The sequence below is a fragment of the Dermochelys coriacea genome, chromosome 11, assembly GCF_009764565.3.
Source record: "Dermochelys coriacea isolate rDerCor1 chromosome 11, rDerCor1.pri.v4, whole genome shotgun sequence".
NCBI lineage: Eukaryota > Metazoa > Chordata > Testudines > Dermochelyidae > Dermochelys > Dermochelys coriacea.
The window spans coordinates 33,771,236-33,791,344 of record NC_050078.2 but is presented as its reverse complement, the minus strand read 5'-3'; the positions used below and the strand labels follow the sequence as shown (position 1 = coordinate 33,791,344).

General features: G+C 38.9%; 1 protein-coding gene across 14 annotated transcripts in view; it reads left to right on the top strand.

Annotated features, from left to right (window-relative positions):
• Positions 1 to 17,955, top strand: part of RBMS1 (RNA binding motif single stranded interacting protein 1) — a 214,057-nt gene extending 196,102 nt beyond the window's left edge. For 11 of the 14 annotated variants that reach the window (XM_038421071.2, XM_038421070.2, XM_038421076.2 and 8 more), the window contains 7 exons: positions 1,149 to 1,198; positions 1,301 to 1,394; positions 5,287 to 5,337; positions 10,015 to 10,125; positions 11,269 to 11,349; positions 13,215 to 13,297; positions 15,433 to 17,955. In XM_038421071.2, coding sequence (XP_038276999.1) covers positions 1,149 to 1,198; positions 1,301 to 1,394; positions 5,287 to 5,337; positions 10,015 to 10,125; positions 11,269 to 11,349; positions 13,215 to 13,292 — 465 coding nt within the window. In that variant the 3' untranslated portion in view covers positions 13,293 to 13,297; positions 15,433 to 17,955. Of the gene's footprint in view, positions 1 to 1,148; positions 1,199 to 1,300; positions 1,395 to 5,286; positions 5,338 to 10,014; positions 10,126 to 11,268; positions 11,350 to 13,214; positions 13,298 to 14,295 lie in introns of all 14 variants that reach the window. The other 3 variants (XM_043505176.1, XM_043505175.1, XR_006277964.1) reach the window with 2 other exon arrangements.
• Positions 17,956 to 20,109: the final 2,154 nt, after the last annotated feature.

The window sequence follows — 20,109 nt, the reverse complement described above, 5'->3', positions numbered from 1 at the left end:
CTGGTAATCAACTTGAAAAAGAGCTTAGCTTGTTTAGCCTAGTAAAGGGAAGGCTGAGAGGGGATATGACTGCTCTCTATAAATATATTGAGGGAGTAAATACCAGGGAGGGAAAAGAGCTATTTAAGCTAAAGGACAGTGTTGGCACAAGAACAGATGGATATAAGCTGGACATGAATAAATTTTAGACTGGAAATTAGAAGAAGATTTCTAACCCACAGAGGAGGAAGGTTCTGGAACAGTCTCCCAATCCGAGTAGTGGGAGCAAACAATCTAACTGGTTATAGGATGGTGTTTGATACATTTATGAATGGGATTTATATGACAGAGTTGACTGTTATAGTAGGGGACTGAGCTTGGTGACCCAGGAGTCCCATTCCAGTCCTGTATCCCTACGTAAATTCAAAAGATGAAATCCTGATCCTTTTGAACTCAATTGAAGTTTGCAGGGGAGCAGGATTTTACCCACAATATATACTTCCAGTGTAAAACTGCCAAAAAAACATAACTTCAGTCATATATAACTAAACATTTTGTTTATACAGCGTTGAAATAGGTTAAGTCATGTTAATGTTGTAAGTCAGTTAGGATTGAAATACTGTGTTGTACCTATTTTACAACATATGAGAGAAATACACAAGTGCTGGGCAACATGATGTTTTTTTCCAATCACACTGATAATATAGTCTTTCTTAAATTTTAATATCCAAGATAATTCTTTCATATGCTTTTACTGTCTTTAGTAAGACTAAACATTTGAGGCTATGAAAATGTTCACATCTATCTTCTGAGGAACAGTTCTCCACATTGATTTTTACAGTTAATGCGTGCGTGCGCGCGCATGCACATACACACACACACACAAGTTTGCAGATATTGCATTTCTCTCTTCATACTGAAACTCTGTATTCTGAGCCAACATTATAGTTCAGTGACTCCTTTTACTATGTCATTACTTTCGCCTGCTGTTAACCTTTCCCTCAGCATAGGAAAATAAAATATCACTGATCAATTTTTTTTACTAAAGAATAATATATTTAAAGAAGGATTTATGTAAACAATTTCCAAAATAGAATTTTGTCAACTCTTCCATTTTATATATATATATATATATGTGTGTGTGTACATATTTATTTTTTTCCTTAAAGGCTGGAATGACGCTTACTTATGATCCAACTACAGCTGCTTTACAAAATGGGTACGTCAAGTGGTGACACTAAACAAAAGAATTTTCTGCATTATGAAAGATGCATAGAGTTATTACATTTGTAGGGTTTAATTTTTTTTTTGTATCTTGTAGATTTTATCCTTCACCATACAGTATTGCAACAAACAGGATGATCACTCAAACATCTATTACGCCGTATATTGCTTCTCCAGTTTCTACGTACCAGGTTTGTACTTAGAGCTCAGTCACAGAAGTGATTCGTAGGAACTGATGCTTATTTACCGGTTGCTACATCTTTTTTTATGGGTCTCTACAAAAATGCTAAACTTAAATGAAAAAGCAATTCAGTTCCATACAGGATTAGCACAAATGCCACATGAATTACTAACAGGTATTTGTTTTGAAGTGCTACTTATTTTATGTAGCACAGCAATGTAATTAGATGTAAGGAATCTTGCAAAATAAAGACTGTTGCTTGTGGTTACAGCTAGGGTATTTGTTGGCCACTTGTAGATTTCATATATAGTTCTCTATTGTCCTCCATGGCAGTTTGTTGAATCCTTTTTATGTCTGTGGTGTATTTGTAAGAGAATACCTTTATTTAAACCTTCTTTGGATTGGTTGGTCAGCTTTTGCTTGAAGATTTGCCCACGCTCCTGGGGCTTCCTTTAGGCATAAGGAGTCCTAAGAAGAGATTAGACACTCACTACATCCTAGGGGAGAAAGCTTGAAGAAGAGTTTGGATGACTGGGAGAAAATCAGGGACAGCCGTGAGGTCAAGTACAAATATTTCCACATATGAGCAAAGCATTCTGTGGCCTAAAAGGGCCTTTTAAAGCAGGAGTTACTTTGGTATCATAAGGATTGTAAAGCAAAGAGTACTCAGTGCACACTTTGGAATCTCGGAGCCCAATACAAAGCACACTGAAGTCAATTGGAGTCTGTCCTTTGACTTCAGTGAGCACTGAAACAAAGGCAACTAGCATGAGTAATTCTGCCTCCCACTACAATAAGCTTACAAAAAATGTAATATGCTGATAAAGCAGTTATCACATTTGGTATAAAGCTTTCAGGAATGTTCATTTTTAAATACCACTCTGATCTTCTGTATTTCTATTTATTGAGAGTCCGGATTTACTTCTGCAGTTCAGTAGCATCAGGCAAAGGCTGACTTGCCGCACCACAGCTTAAAGAGACATTTAGCTATTGTTGTTTGCAGTGCTGTTGTAGCTGTGTTGGGCCCAGGATAATAGACACACATTTGGTAAGGTATTATCTTTTATTGCACCAACTTCTGTTGGTGAAAGAGACAAGCTTTCGAGCTTACACAGAGCTTCACGTCTTCCTCAGGTCTGAAGAAGAGCTTTGCATGAGCTCAAAAGCTTCTCTCTTTCACCAGAAGTTGGTGCAATAAAAGATATAACCTCACCGACCATGTCCCTCTAATTTAGCTATTGTAGGCATTTACTTCATATAGGAGAGACATCCAAAAGCAAAGTAGATTTGATTGAAGATTAAACCAAGGGAGTAAAAAATCCTAACATGAAATGCTGAAGGTTTTGGTTTGTTAAATTTAGCAATTACCTCCCATTTCCTAGCATAAAACTGAGTTTAAGGGCCAAACTGTACCATTTGTGCAGAACAGGTGAAATACAGCCCCATACAAAAAAGAAAAGGAGTACTTGTGGCACCTTAGAGACCAACAAATTTATTTGAGCATTTGATGCATCCGATGAAGTGAGCTGTAGCTCACGAAAGCTTATGCTCAAATAAATTTGTTAGTCTCTAAGGTGCCACAAGTATTCCTTTTCTTTTTTGCGAATACAGACTAACACGACTGCTACTCTGAGCCCCATACAGAGAGTAAGCAGAAGACCTGCATGTCCCTCTAGTCCCCTTTAAGGCCTATATTATGCCCTTGTAGAAACTTCCATATGTTTCAGCAGCCCAGGTAAGGGAAGTGAAGGAGAATGGGCCTATTAATTTGTGCTTCCACTACCTATTGAAAATTGGTCATCCTGGGGAAGACATTATGGTACTGCCTTGATAGTAAATTCTGAGAATTATTATAAGCTTCCACCCTTCCTCCCTCCTACCCTGCAAAATTCCAATGATTTTAGTTTTTTATTCCTTGTTAAATACACAAAGCGAATCCTTGTTAGGCTCTCACTGTCCTTCAGGGAATCTCTCAGATTCTTTCCTTTGTTGCATGTGAAAACTGGAATTTGGCATGGAAAGTTACTTGTGAATAAAATGCAGGCTTTCTGGGCTATTTCCCCTTCAAATATACAGCATATGGTATTGCATATTTCCAAATATCTGTTACTAGCAGTGTTTTTTCAACATGTGGTACAAGGCTCAGATTCTAGAGAATTGAACAGTTTAAACACTGTTCACACTGTACTATCTGAAATTATTGCATCCTTTTAATTAGAAATGAAAATGAAAGAATAATTCTGTGTAGAAGGAAGTGATTTTTTTTTTCCAGGCCAAAAGAGTTTCATAATACAGGTATTAGTCACATCTTAATTACAGATCCACGCTTGCTGAACATACAGCATCCTATCACTTACACAACCAGAATGCATCATGAAATTGAGACTGTTTTTCCTTGAGGTGCAGCAAAACCTGTTCTTAGAGTTAGTTTTACTGAAGGACATCAGATTTCATAATGTTTGGTTAGTGTTTGTTCGTACTCTTTCTGCACCTCTGATACACCCAGATGAAAGTTGTGAGTCAGCTGAAGAGATCAGTCAAAGCACCAGTCAAATTGTACCAACAGTTTTGACATTAAAGACTCTGGGTTCCTGAATTCCCTGGTCCTCGCTCTGCCTTCTACAAAGTGAGCTGCAGAAGCAGGCTTCTGCTCTTTAATGCTTGAAAAGGAAGAGAGTCATTCAATGTGACTCAACAGAAAAATAAAGAAAGAAGGGCAGGAAATATTGATCTTGCAGAAAGTCACCTCAATTCACCAGGTCTAACTGCCTCTGCTCTTCACGGGACTCCATGTGAGGTGGTTTAGGCACCTCGTGGCCCTTAAGTCTCCAGCAGCACTAATTGACCTATTTTAGGTGCACAGAAAAGATCAGAAACCTTCCTCATCCTCTGCATACTTTCTTGTAAGAGATGGAGATGTGACAGCTCCATGTTTCTAGCCTGCCTTGACTTCTCTCACAAAAAAGTCTTGTGTAGAAGCAGGAGTACTAGATGGTTCTTTAAACCAGCTTCTTTCAACTAAGAGAAGCAGACTAGCTTATCACTGTAGTTATAAGAATCTTTTAAAGTTATCCTGCCTCAAGTCAGAAAGTCTCAGACAAAGTGTAGCTCACGAAAGCTTATGCTCTAATAAATTTGTTAGTCTCTAAGGTGCCACAAGTACTCCTTTTCTTTTTGTGAAAGTTAATCTCACTTTCTCTGAAAAATCAAAGAGCAGCTTGCCATTAAGGAGAGAGTGCTTGTCAGGACCACACTTCTTCTTCCTGGACTTTAAGAGTACTGTAATCTGTTGGCCTATCAGGAGAAACCCAAATTTGCCAATCCTTATTCTTGTCCCTGTAACAGGTTTAAGCAGAATTACTGGTATTTTAACCATTGCAAACTGAGTAGAAACTATCAGAGTAGCCAGTCCTTTCAGTCCAATGCCACCTGAGCATAAACTCAGAGCAAACAATCCTGTGCTTTCCGAGACTTTCCGGTTACTTTTCCCATTGGGATTTCCAAGGACACATAGGCATTTCACACCTCAACATGAGTGGAAGCTAAGCATCACTGGGACCTTTACAGAATATTCCATAGAGTTTCTAAGGCCTGCACTACAAATTAGATTAAAGTGAATAAAACATACTGCTTTGAGAGTTCCACATAGTATGTTATATCCATATCTTGCCTTCCCATTAGACTGTAGTTTTACTCCTTCCAACAGAGCTGAGGTTTGTAATAGGAGTTTTAATAGGAATCAGTGTTTCCTAGTCTAAATCAGACAGAGGCTGGTTTAGGTAAGCAGATGAACACGTGAAGGCTTTTTATGTTATGATTGATAAAATAATCATGATATTTAAAATGGGTGCATTAAAGAAAAATAGTGTGATGATGAAAATTAAAACTTATTTTTGTTCTAGGTTCAGAGTCCTTCTTGGATGCAACCTCAACCATATATTATGCAGCACCCTGTAAGTTCTTATGCTTCCTTCTCCCACTGTTGCTCTTTTTGTGTTTGTGTAGATATAAAACACTTTGCAGCTTTCTGAAGATCTCAAACTGTAGGAAATAGATCCGTAATTGTCCCTATCCACTTAAGGATGTGCACGCGCCCATACACTCTTGAGCAGATATTTTGCCGGCAGTTCCTGTGAGACCACGCCTGCACCCTACACATTCCTCATGTTCTGGTGTGATGGTATATAGGGAAGACCAGGCCCATTACCATTTCAGTTCCTTCTCAGCCACCTGCAGCTCGAGATGGAGTGTTGCAGTGCCCACTTAGCAAGCTGTGCATCTAGCTAACCTTTTTCTCTTTTTTTCTTAGTTTTTCATTTGTTTAGTACAGTTTGTACTTTGGGGGATTCCCCCTCCCTTTTTTGCCTGGTTTGGGTCTATATTTAAACTTGGCTCTCTTCTGCAAACTTTCCCAATGGGTTATGCCAAGATACTGGGCTTCAAACCTGTTTGACTTGCCACATATCTTTGCCCTGTAGCGACAGGCACCCTGGCTGCCTCTGCTGCCTTGGGGAGACTCCAAATCCCCTCCAGGTGTGAGATCCACACTGGATTCAAAAAGAGATCTAAAAAAGTAAACGGAGGGAGGATAAACTAAAACTTCTTATGGAACATTCTCTGAGACTTGTGGGGTCTGAGTCCATTCCCCACCCACTGTACATCAGCTTCAGCTGCTCAGAGCTCCCTGGTGACTGTTTCTGCTCCACTAAGCAAAGACCGTGGGGGCCCTTTAGATTCTTCTGAAACACCAAAAAAGAAAGAGACTCCTTTCTCCAGAACAAGAAACCAAGAGGAAGTGAAAGTAACCCCCTTGAACTGGGATTAATGAGTCCTCATGTCCCAGTATGGGTACTGCTGATGCTTCTAATTCCTCTGGTACTGAAACCCCAGCACTGGCTCAAAAGACCTTGCTGAATACTGATAAGCATAAACCTCTCGAATCTCACCTTTCCAAGATTCTAAATTTACCTGGTAAATTTGAAAATTACAGGATCATAGCTTAACTCAGATAAGATTCTATTAACTGCCATTACACACACACACACACTCTGAAGAGTTTTCAGTCTTTGCTCACCCAGCCAGTGCAAAGTTCATTAAAAGCCTGTTTAACCTTTTTCCTGCTGTCAAGAAACCAACTCATCCATGGGACCTCAATTTAGTTCTTAATATGCTAAGAAAACCGCATTTGAACCTATGGGGATCTGTTGCCTCCTTCATCTGTCTCTTAAGATCTCATTTCTCATAGCCATCTCCTCAGCCAGGACAGTAGAAGAGCTAGGAGCCCTTATGGCTGACCCACCAGACATGGTGTTTTATTGTGACAAAGGGACATCATTCCCTCACCCCCATTTCTTACCTAAGGTATCTTCAGAGTCCACATTAATCAAGACATTCATCTATCGATGGTTTACCCCAAGCCTTACCCCTCAAGAGAAGGAGCTAGTCTCCATACACTGGACATAAGAAGAGCTCTTGCTTTTAACTTTGACAGGGCTAAGCCCTTCAGGGCTTCTCCTAGACTTTTAATCTCCACCACGGAAAGAACAAAAGGGCACCCAATCTCCACCCAAAGACTATCTAAATGAGTTTCGGGATGCATATTAACCTATTGCTAAGTCTCAGGGGTGCATCCCACTCCTGGAGTGATAGCTCATTCCACCAAAGTGCAGTGTACTTCTGTAGCCTTACTGAAGAAGGGACATGTCACAGACATTTCCAGAGCTGTCATCAGTGATCAGTGCATGCCTTTTCCCAGCATGGTGTTCTTGTGCATGCTTCCAGAGCTGATGCATTACCTGCCCTACTTCTCCTATGCTCGAGTTATTCTTGAGCTTTGAGGTTCAGAAGGAACTGGAGCATGGCAGGTCCACTCTCACCTATACATCCTCACACTGGAGCACACGATTAAATATGAGGCAGGTGTGGACCCATGGGTACTGCTGACAAAATCTCCAATCAAGAGTGCACAGTTGTGCACACATCCTGAAGTGGATCACCATAGGGACAAAACACCTCAAAGAATTACAATTTCTGTACAAGGTAAATAACTCTCCTTTCCATAATTTTTCTTGGATTTTGGTGATTCCACCGTGGGACACTGTATGCTAAGAAGGAAGGAAGAGGAGGTGATCAGTTGGAATTGGGGCTCAGTCGGAATTGGGGCTCAATCATGACTCCTGCTACTTCAAATTTTAACTAGCCCAGCCTTCCTGTGCCAGGGCTCCACTTGACTGGTCCTCAATAACAATGGCCCAGGTTCACTAAGGGACTTAAGTGCCTTTATTTATATTTAGGCACTACTGCAATCCACAAAATCCCTGCTCAGATGCCACTGAACACTGTAGGTACCTAAATTCATTCATCACCAAATATTTGCTGTAGAATTCCCTTAGGTGCCTAAGTTTCTGTCTCTGGGCATGTGCACTACTTCCTCAGGCAGGTGCCCCAATGCATTAGATACCTAAATCCCAACATGATCTTCAGTCCAGCTGGAGATAGGCATGTCCCCTCCTATTTTGCCTGTGGGATTTAATCCAGTAGACATACTCAGAGCCTGTCTAGCTCCATTCAAAACAGCCAGGAGGAGGAGGTGGCAGTGGCTTTCCTTATAATCTTCAGCCTAGTGATTAGGAAACTCACCTGGGATGTGGAAGGCTCCAGTTCACTCCTAAATGATGAGATGAAAGAACTTGAACCTCTTGGGTGGCACCACAGGCCTATAGTGTTATTCTCATATTTTTTTGTCACTTTGAAAGGGAAAAATAGGAAGGAAAAGGGACACAGTCTGTGTGTTCAGGAAGGCAGGTTGATGAGGACAACTACATTTATCCCCAGTGCAATTTCCTGAGGGATAAGTACTTCCTTTTTTTAGGATGCTGAGACTGAATACTTTGTGACATAGCCCATGTGGTGGTAATATCCATGTGATAAATTGCAGAACCAATTTTAAAAATGCTGAAGAGCAGATCTAAAATAATTCAGGCCACCTCTTTTACAGAAGCAAAATATATGGTGTGATAGACACAGATTTATGGACACTCATTTAGTTGCCCATGGCTTCCCCACTCATGAGTAATGCAAGTCACCCCCACTCATGCCTATGATATTTTTATATCATATAAAGTCATGTATTCTTTATATATAATTTCCCCATCATATTTCCCCCCTCATTAGTACCATTCCACATCAAAATGACTGAGTTCACTGGTACTGACATTATATATACTGACTCGTGCTTTAATATATGCAGTGCCATGGCTCACAAACAAGCACGTTTTCAAAGCTAGCAAGGAAATTGCCTGGACTTTAATTAACCTCTTTATGCAGGCTGGAAAATGTAAATCTTTTTGGCAAAGTGTTTTCTGTATGTGCAAGCAAAAAAGATGGTGTCGAACACTTACATCCTTTCAACATGCCCAACTGATACATATTTTTTCTAAGTATGTCATTAATGGACACAACGGATTTTATTTACACACTTTATCAATATAGAGTTTTGAAATTATAAACAAGGATGAAAGCCTGTAAGTTATGCTGTGAGAAATGCAAATTAATAGGTTATCATGCTATTAGGGATATTCCATTTACAGGTGTTCAATTCTAGCTATTGTCTCGGTGAAATGAAAGATCTAGATTTCTGACTTCTCAATTTTGGTGTTCGGCCCATGTGGAAGCTTGTGCTCTCTCTTTCTCATTCATTTGCTTTTCAGAGATGCTTGCAGTCTGCAGAACAGGAAATTCTTGCAGTGTTTGTGCCTGTGACTCATTTCATCGACACTGGTCACATGGTTGTTTTTCTACCTACACTCAGTACTTTATATAAAAAAAAAAAAAATAAGACCTGCTGTAAAAGGAATAAATTATTCATTCAAAAACACTGACTTTTAGTATGCTGTAATTATTTCTATTAATTTTCAACCTAAACCTCTTTTCAGTCACATGCCTGCATATATCTCACATACAGTCTATTTAGAAACATAATTTTACAGGAACATCTTAAGGTGGAAATAAACCCCATCTGTATCCATCCATCTAAATTAACCCCCATGCATTCTTAAGAGTTTTCCGAACACTTGTACACCAACTGAATATTTGGCAACTCCAGGTGCTTAAAAACTATGTCCACCATACAGATAAAGATGGAGAGACGTGACACCAATGTGGTGATTCCATCATGTTAGACAGACTTTCTACAGAAGAAGTGGTATTTACAACATAGCCCTCTGGTACTCGTGCACTAGTGAAACTCTTACTTCTCTGATCAGAAGTTACAATGCCTAACTCAAGGGTATGAAACTTGCACTTGTTGCTGTGGAGGAAAGTATTCTCTCTAAAAGACAGTGGCACATTAAATATTTGCAGGTCTATCCATTGTACATCAAATCTTGCACTTTTGGTAGGTAGTTAAGTAATTACTCAGTTTACAAATTCAGATTGGGTAGTTAGCTATAAAATGGAGTAAAATCCTTAGGATCTCCAAGACCAGCTAGTATCCAGACTTATTGTTGTGGGTTAGGGCAAACCCTACTGGTTTGGAATTAAAGGCCGTATTTATGTGCATGAGCCAAAAGAGAAGTGTAATTAAAATCTGGACAGGCTCATTCTTAAACTTGTTTTTTTCTCTCCTATAGGGTGCTGTATTGACTCCCTCCATGGACCACACCATGTCACTACAGCCTGCATCAATGATAAACCCTCTGACACAACAGATGAGTCACCTTTCATTAGGCAGTACTGGAACAGTATGTGGCAATTTAATATAAAGCTCAGTATATACAAAGGGAAAATGCTGTGTATTGATTACAATATCTGTGTAGTGTACATGAAAACCAGCCCACTAAGTATTTTTCCTCCTCAATTAAAATGTAAATGGCTGTCTCCACAGATTCTTTAGGGCAGAAGAGTAAGCAGACAAGCTAGTATAGTAGTGTGAAATGCACTCCAAATGCATGGAACAGAGCAAATGAAAGTAGCCCAGTTTAAGTAGTTTTAATTCTAGAACTGGACTTGAAACAGACATAATGGTGCTGAGTTCACACTGCAGGGTTCAATGTTGTAAATAAATTATTTGATTTATATACATTTGTCTGATATGAAGACATTTCATCTGCTAAAAACCTCTTACATCTGTATATTAAATTTTATGTAATGTTATATCTAGCATACCAAATGGTAGTTTGACATAGAGAAGTACCTATACCGATCCATTTAATACAGATGATTGAAGAGACCCTTCTCATGGTAACTTTTGCTCGTTATTGACTTAAGCTAAATTTGAACCACTGATCTAAAGGAACACCATGAGCTTCCTAGTTTAAACTGCATTCCTCATGGAAACAAATACATTAGATTAATAAAAAATACATGGCACACTTTATTTAGATAAAGTCTGGCCTCCATCAGTGTAGTTTCTTGCCACTTCTCAAACATAAATGCATTTATCCTGAGAGAACACTCTGTCAAGCAGAGATATATTATCCTCAATGTTCATAGATGTGAAACTGAGGCACAGAGATAAGAGCCTTGCTCAAAGTCACACAGTGTATGGCAGAACAAGAAATTGACCCAGATCTTCTGTAACAAGCCAGTTCCTTAACCATAAGAGCATCCTTCCTCCTTGGGTATATACTGGTAAGAAAAAGACTCAGACTGGAATTTTGTTGGAAAGAAAATGCTTAACCTCTTTGTTTCTGAAGGCCAAAGTTGAGTTTGCTAACACTGCTCAGTGCAATACACCTCACTTCTCTGCACTGGTTATTGATTTTAGATGAAGCTTGCTTTGAATCTTCTTCCCTACCTGAGCACTCAAATATATATTTAAAAAATCTTTATGAGGTGTGTATCAGATTTTATTTTAGCTGAATGTATTGTCTCTGTCTTTTTAGTACATGCCAGCCACAACAGCTATGCAAGGAGCTTACATACCCCAGTATACACATGTTCAGACAGCAGCTGTTCCTGTTGAGGTTAGTAAATTTTATAAGCAGCAGACTATTACAGCCAAAATTGTTATATTTATTGTTTTGCCAGGAAAAAAAAATACAGATGAAAAAGTTACATTATGCAGGACCTTTGAGTACAAATGGAGTTTAATAAAACTACCATCATGTCATTATTTTCATCTAATAAATATACTGCACCAACGTGAACTTCTAATAGTTAGTTCTTCCATCCAAGCAGCAACCCAGTCTAGCCCTGCTTAGCTTTGAGGTGTGACTGCATGTTGCAGTTCCAGGGGGAGCTATACCATTGACCACTCTCAGTCTCTCCTTGGGCACTCTTTCCCAGTTATAGGTCTGTAACTCTCAGGGTGTAATCACACTATTTACACCACTCCTGCCCATCAACTATATCCTCAACATGGCCAGCTGGATTTTGGCCCCTGCTTAGACTTCTGACCCATGACCACTATAAAAATGTAGTGACAGAGAATAGCGTGTTCAAATCAAAGTATTATTTATTCATCCACAGAAAGGAAAAGGGTTAAGGAACAAAAAGCCTAAATGTGTATTATCTTACTTAAACTTGCAAGGAAATGCTAAGGTTTATGTAGGCCCCACTTATCCCAAGAATCCCCAACATTGGGGCTGGGCAAAGCAGATTTCACTCCTGCAGCCTCTCATTCCCTAGTTTTTATTTTATCTCCCTCTGCCCACATCCCGAAATTTACAGGCCATCTTTTATCCGTTTCAGAGTCTGTTTGTCCTGAGACACTCGACCCTGGTCAGTATGATTTATACATCTCCCCAGATGTGTCAGAGGCAAACTTCCAGTGGTGAATTCACTGTATTGTCCTTTTAAGTACCAGACATTGAATTATGCTCTGGTAGTGTAGTTGTGGAGGTCCCATGATATTACCTCATCCATCTCATCTCCTCTCATCTAGTATCTTTTATCAGACCAACTTATGATGACTAATTCAACTGCTAGAGACACAAGGTGAGCTTTTATCAGACCAACTTATGTTGGTGAGAGAGACAAGCTTTCGTTGACCTAAAAAAGAGCTCTATATAAGCTTGAAAACTTGTCTGTCTCACCAACAGAAGTTGGTCTGATAAAAGCTCACCTTGTGTCTCTAGCAATTGAATTAGTCATCGCCTGGTTACTGGGGTATGTGTTGAGAGCTCCAGCGGAACTAACCCTTAGTATTCCATAGAGCCAGCCACACTACAATACCCAAGCAGATGCACAGAAAATTTATGGTTTCAGAGTAGCAGCCGTGTTAATCTGTATCCACAAAAAGAAAAGGTGTACTTGATGAATCCGATGAAGTAAGCTGTAGCTCACAAAAGCTTATGCTCAAATAAATTTGTTAGTCTCTAAGGTGCCACAAGTACTCATTTTCTTTTTACAAAATTTATGGGAATGCCCAAGTCTGTTCTTCACACTGACTCACAGCACAAAGATGGTGATTTGTAGTGGTCTACAGAAAACGTTAGAATTTATTATCTCATTTTTTAATATGTTTGTGTGGTTCCAGTCTGTTAATCTCATCACATTGTCTAGTTATTGCTATAGCAATTTAAGAAATAGAACATGTACTTGATCATTTTATATTTCGTTAGATCTTCTGTTATAAATAAAAATGCAGGCCAAGTTGGATGCATCACTTTTGGGGTACCTAACTTGAGAAACCTTAGAGAGGGGCCTGGTTTTTTAGAAGTATGAAGGAGAAGATGCTTAACGCTTTCTGAAAGACAGGCCCAGTCAAGTCTCTTGGGTTGTACAACAGAATACAGAGGCATCCAAAATCTCTAGTCGTTCTGGGAAATCTAGACGCTAGCTAGTATTGCTGGACATCATGTCTCAACCCCTTGTTCTTCTTTTACAGGAAGCTAGTGGCCAACAGCAGGTTACAGTAGAGACATCCAGTGACCATTCTCCATATACGTATCAGCAAAACAAATAACTGAGGTAGGGGCTTGTCCTGTAACTCTGAAAAAGACATGATTCAAAACTAAATGTACAATATACTGTAGCTTAGAAAAGTGATATAATCTAAATAAAACTGCTAATAATTTAGGGCCAGAGCCCAGCATCAATTTGAGTTTTGCCAGAGTGAGAAATTAGAAAAAAAAGAGTAAAGACGTCAAGATTAGTCCCTCAATGAATTATCTGCAATAATGTATTAGTAGTTTCTCTGGCACACGATTACATACCATTCTACCTTAACTTGTTCACACTGAGACATCAGTGCTTCCATGCATGGTATCAGACTTGTGCAGAGAACAGTTTGAATCCCAGCACTAACTTGGAAGTGGCTTTTCTACAGAGAAGCAGTGCCACCCCGAGTGGGATGATGCAGTGGAATCTCCTCAAGGAAATCCTTGTTGAGTTTCACTTGTAAAGACTCCCCTTTCACGTCTTTAAGACTGTAGGAAAGAGACAGACTAATGAACAAAGTGTTAGTCCTGGCTTAAATTTGTCTCAGAGTTAGTTAATTTCCTCGTTTTCATAGAGAATGTTCCATTTGCTTTCCTTAGTAAGTCACTCATTTGTTTGGGCTGTAACCCCTTCCATGCAGCACTGCTTTTTATGTCTTGCCACCCTTAAAGTTTTGTTTGCATTGAGCATTTCCAGCATTCTATAGCATTCCATTTTCTTCATTCCATCCTTCCAAGACATAAGCTGCTTGAGTTTAGTTCTTCTCTATACTTCAGTTCCATAAATGTTGCAAGATTTCACACTGAAAGAACTTTATTCATGCACTAGAAAGTGAATCTCTCACTACATTGCTTATGTGCCCCAAAAGGTTCACAAAAGTTCATTTCTGTAGCTCTCATGACACAGGTTTATTAGAAACACAGAAAACACCAGCAGTTTTTATGATTGTCCACCTTCTGTACATAATCCTGTTTGCCTAGTGCACATTCACTAATACATACATATCTCAATTACCTTTGGTTTTGGAGGTCAAGTATGTTCTGTGGTAATGGTAACACTGTTCTCATCCCAAGTATTCGGATAAGAATTTCTTCTATACTCAGGAAGTCTAAAAATTGTCATATAAACAAATTCATTAGCTGAGCACATTTTATCTGATGCCACTTTCCACATAATAGTGAACATGTCTGCGTGTTTACTTTACATTGGCCAAACACTGGCCCCTACAGGACTCCCAAGTAAACAGGCCTTGCACATCCCCATTCTTCCTTTTGAGGTTGAGGGGCCTAAATCCTACACTTCGCGATTACCCAGGCACATCCTGTGGACTGTTACTGCACCATGGCCCCTGCATGCTCCCAATTCAGGGCATCTTGCTTGTGGGTCAGTATAGTTCAGATGCATGGCCTTGTCCTAAGCCTTCTCTGTGAGCCTGTGAAGACTGCTGCTGCCAAGCAGTGATCCAGGGCACTTTATATCCTGCTCTTCATATCCTGTCCCTAGCACAAGGTCAGTATTATCTCCACTCGTTTGGGGCTTTGAATGTTCACAGAGCAGAAGGGACAACATTTGGCCTCTTGAAGAGATGGTAAAACTGCTACCCAGTTTCTCTGATTATTATATTATAATAACCACCATTGAGCACTCCCCTTAAAAGTCAATATTGCTTGAACGTAATGTCTTAAGAAGCATTGTTCTTAGTGTTTACATGTACTATGAGTTAGTATGGTCCCTATACGTAATGAATAGCAGAGTGGCAAACAGTGTTAATATTACTAACCTGAATCTGCAAAATAATGTTCCTCCCCATGAATGCACCAACAGTAGTTGCCATTAAAAAAAAACAAACACAGAAAAACCCTCAGTTTGAGAGCAGGGTCACAGTCCCTAAGCTCTCAGCAAGCAGAACTCCTAGTGGGATTGTGTGTTAGAAAAAAACTATAGGATAAGGCTGTAATTAGGCAAAGGGACTATCTGCGCAGGTGCTGAGCACCCTCAACTCCCAGGGCACTTGGCACCTTCCTGATCAGTTGTGAAGTATATACATGGGCTCACTTGGTCCTCTCAAAACTACATCTGAGGTCAGAAACAATTTCACAGATGTCTGCAATAGAAGACAATGCAAAAAGTAACTCTGTCCTAGCTCTGACTTCTTTATGTTACAGATGTCCAGTGTTGACCTTGCCTGGAGAAGGGTGCAAAGGCTGAAACAATCATGGATTTTACTGATCAATTGTGCTTTAGGAATTATTGACAGTTTTGCACAGGTTCTTGAAAACATTATTTATAATGAAATCAACTAAAACTATTTTTGCTATAAGTTCTATAGGGTGCATAAAAAATCCTTAAATTCATCTAGTAGCTGTTCCTGTGAACAGGTTTATTTTAGTAAGAAAATTTTTATCAAGTATTATGATGCAATTTTTTTTTTTTCAAATTTCTGGGTATGCACAAATGACCACGAAGACTTATTCACGTGCATGGCAGAATTTGTATTTTGGTTTGTTTTTGTTTTGTTTTTGGTTTTTTGTTTTTGTTTGTTTTTGTTTTGTTTTTTTATTGTATGAAATGGGTTTTCTGAAGTTTAAAATAGTAAAACATCTAAAATGATGATCTGTGCTTGCAGTGTGTGTGTGTTGCTACAGTGCAGTGTTGCAGTTAGTGTCTGTTCTCTTAGCTTTCTGTTTTTCTTTTAACGTAGTGTGAAGTGTCTTATCCTTTTCTATAAATTCCAATTTGCCTTAAATCTTTCATGCTGTAGCTGTTTCAGTAAGTAGTCCAAACTAATGGTGTAGAATGCTTTGACCAAATGAGCTGGTCTATTATGCCTTGTAAAACAGCAGCATAGGGCTTTTAAAAGGTAGTCAATAAAAATTGCTGAAAATTTGGCTTTTTTAATGTGTAGTAGGTGTTTTTAATGATTTTTCACATAATAAGTAAGGTAGTGAAATGCAAGAGGGGAAAAATGTTTTGTGTGAAACACATTTTCTGACTGGGGGAATTTTAATAGGATAAATTGTTTGTAAGGCCATATGCCAATAGTTTCCTCTGATAGTTTGAATGATTTAGGAACTCTGCTGTAAGATGCAATGTAAAATCTTTTTTTGCCTTTTTTCAGAAACTAACTTGATGTTCTAGTTTTAGTGTAGGTAGAGTGGGGAGTTTGGGGTGGGAATATCACAGAACGTTTTTGTCCTTCCTTTATACTAATGATAGTGCTTTAGAATGATGATTGTGCTGAGACCTAGCAAACAGAAAATTTGCTGTTACAGCAAAATGGCAAAAGCTAAGGACTTGTTTGCAAACATAAGCTGAGATGTAAGTAGATGCATAATTGATTGGGTACTAGCTCTCTATAGGAGGTAAATAAAAATAAAAAGACTTGGCACTTTTAAAGGTAACTTTACCAAAGAACAAAGAGCCAGTAACCAATAATTCTGATTTATCTCAGCGTTACGTCTTCTGTACTCTTTATTTTTGCCGGACCAGTTTGCGGTTAGGAGAATGTGCCTTTTTTGTACATTTGCATTTAGGTTTTATAATTTTAATGGATGTATGGACACAAAAAGCATGAAGGAAGACTTGGATCCAAGCAGTGCCACGCTTTACATCATCACTACAAGTGTTAAGTGTAAAGAAAACCAATTTTGAAACTATGAAATTCCTGATTAATAAATACACAGTTATTTGTATTTTTACGTATTAGATAATTCACTGCTATTAAAGCTCTTTTATTACAATGGCATATGTTTTAAATCAAATGATAAATTAAGTTGTCTTCCAAAACTGTGTACTTGTCTGGTCAGCTGTATATGATCAGTTATCTACCTCAAAGTTTTTCTTTTTGTATTGGGACAGGTTGCTGGCCCTCCCTGTTTCCACAGACCAAATCATCCTAGCTCAGGAGCTAGGGCTAAGCAGTTACTTCATTCAAGTATTTTTTTAGTTTTTAAATTGTGTAAGTATTGGAGTATAGATGTCAGTGACATTTCATAGTTTCAAAAATAAATTGCTGCTCTGAGAAGTGTAGATTCTAGTGAGTTACATAGTCATAAGAGATATTTGTTTTTTCTTTAAAAAAAAAAAAAAAGTTGTGGTATTATTGGTTCTATGATCCCTGGAATATTACTGCTTTGTAAAAGTCCAGACTTCCTGCAGCACCTTCCCTGTATCTGGTATATTGCCATTCTTGGATCTCTCACTACTCGATATTTTTTGCATTCGTTAAAATTGCAATATAATAGCTGTATAAGAGGGAGGGAAGAGCTGCTGCTAGAAACGTCTGAACTAAGTGCCATACTCATTGTCCGGGTAAGATTTGGGAAATTTAACCTCTGTACATAAAGAAATAATCAGTTACTTAAACATCACATAGTAGACAGCCATTAAATTATAAAAAAAATTAATTTATGAAGAAAGACCTTTTGTACAGATTGAAAAAAAAAAAGATTTTCATAGAGATATCTATATGATCAAGAGAGTTAATTTTTTATTTTTGTTTTTCTAGTGCCACAAACTTGCCAGTGGTAACTTATTTGTCCGGTTCAAGATAACTCTGTAGTTTTGTTTCCTAGGACTTGTTAAACGCCAAAAGACATTTTTGAACTGTACATTTGATTAGATTGTTAGCTTTTTCTGTTTTATTTCTTTTGAAAACTTTTGAATAAAAAAGATTGAAAAAATGAAAATGCCTTCTTTCTCTTCAATTCTAAATATATCTGGAGAATGGATGGACCCCAAACAGCTTATGGTGAAACTTTAGTGTTTCTTCATGTTGAACTGCTCAAATTTGGATTCCACTTCTCAGGGGCGCCCCTTCCCTCCCAAATGTTTCATTAAAAATGAAATTTAGCTTTCTCAAACTACAAGTCATTTATTGTTCTTCAAGAGCAAACAGGAAATAATTTATTATAATAGTTTTATTGAATATCTGATTTGAATGCAAAAGCTATGCCCTACTTTGCCTCCATCCAGGCCTACGCATGTAATGGTAAATTCAGGCCTAACTGTCTTCACAAGAAGTCTGCAAGCAACATGGGATTTAACAGTTACAATCACTAGCATCGCACTGCTGCATAAAAGTGCTTTGCCAGTGCCAGCTGCCATGAATTAAATTGGCTGAGGATGTGCAATCCCAATGAATTTCACTCAGAGCATTAGCATCACTTCAGTGCAATTGTATGATGTTAATTGGTCACCTTCGGCCTCAGTCTGAAAGAGAGCTGAAAAAGAAAACATACAGAAGGACCCAAACACATTGGTGTTCTAAAGACATTTCCCCCCAATTGTGATATCTGTAGCAAGAGGTGCTGTTCCATATGTTGTGTGTGTGTCCTGCTCCAGAAGTAAGACTTCTAAACCCAATAACTTATGGCAAAATATCAAAAACTGTTTCCCCTGACCAAAGCATTAAATAGTCAAATATCTAAAATAGAGCTATTTCTGGGATGTTGTAGATCTGGTGTGAAGCAGACTCGCTACGCTCAAGACATTTTTGTTACTTTCCCTATCCTTAGAAACAGCCCTATTTTATATATATAATATAGGGCTGTTTCCAAGGAAAGGGAAAACAACAAAAAATACAAAAAAAAAAATTGCTTGTATATAAAGAGTGTCCCTTTAGGAATAGCCTAGCCTGTAACTCCACATAGAAAACTTCCTGTGTCAGGAACTTTTTGAGAAGCAATTCTTAATGCTAAGTAGTGTATCTCAACCCATATAGATGTTGTGACATCCAGGATGCAGACAGCATGATTTTTCTCCTTTGGAGCTGATCAAAGAAGTTTTGAGCTCCAGTTTGTCTCTGGGGGGCAGGGAAGGAGAGATGATTTTGTTATTTTATACTTACGTAATAAAATAACATCCATGAGTACTAATTCCTCTTGCATAAATGAAAAGACTGGACTATACTGCAGACTAATTAAGGATAAATAAAATTTAGTAAGTGAATGTATACTGTGTTTACTGCTTTGTCGAGCTGTTCATCTAATCTGTGGCTCAACAATTCACCCATCTAAAATTAAATGGCCATGAAGATTTACACAAATCTGTTGAGGGACCATATTCCTCTTTTCTATCGTCCTTAAATTAATTGGAATGAATAAGTAGTAGTCATGTATTCAAATATGAATATTCTGTTTTATTACAATTTTATATGGCATCTTATTAGCTTTTCTAATTATCACTATGATGCACTTTAGCTCTTCATTGTATAATCAAATGTATTTGAAAAGAATCAATACTCTGAGATCAGTGGTTTGTGCCTGGCTGGTGAATATGCCACACAATTTATCACCCAGTCTTCAATAATACAGATCTCTGTATCACCAGTGTGGGGAAGGCCAGAGGGCCATACCCCCACACACACTTCTTAACAAAAGAAACATGCACTTTCTGTGGGATATTTAAGTATTAATTCCTCTGACACTTTGGCCATGCCCACCATCACAATAGACACTTCTACAAAGGTTTGGCGCATAAAGGGCCATTGTTCCCCACCCCTTAAAACCTGACTGGGTGGGAGCGCACTGTGACCTGGCCCAGATGGCTGGCACCCGGTTCCCACTCCACATTGAGCCACATGCCGGCAACTGAGCCCTCACCTGTGGGCTAGCAAAACTACAGCGGAAAGGTGCCAGGGATCCTCTACATCTGGGAAGCAGGAAAGACCTGTCACCAGAGGGCTTCAGGCTGGTCAGCAGGAAGAGTAAGGAAAGGAGAGTGGGGTGGGAGGATGGACCTGGTAAGAGAGGCAGGAGTTCTGGTAGGGTGGGACTGGTGTGAAGGGCTCAGGCTCCAGGAGGGTTGGGCCGTTGTGGGGGCATGGCTCCCCCACTCTTCCA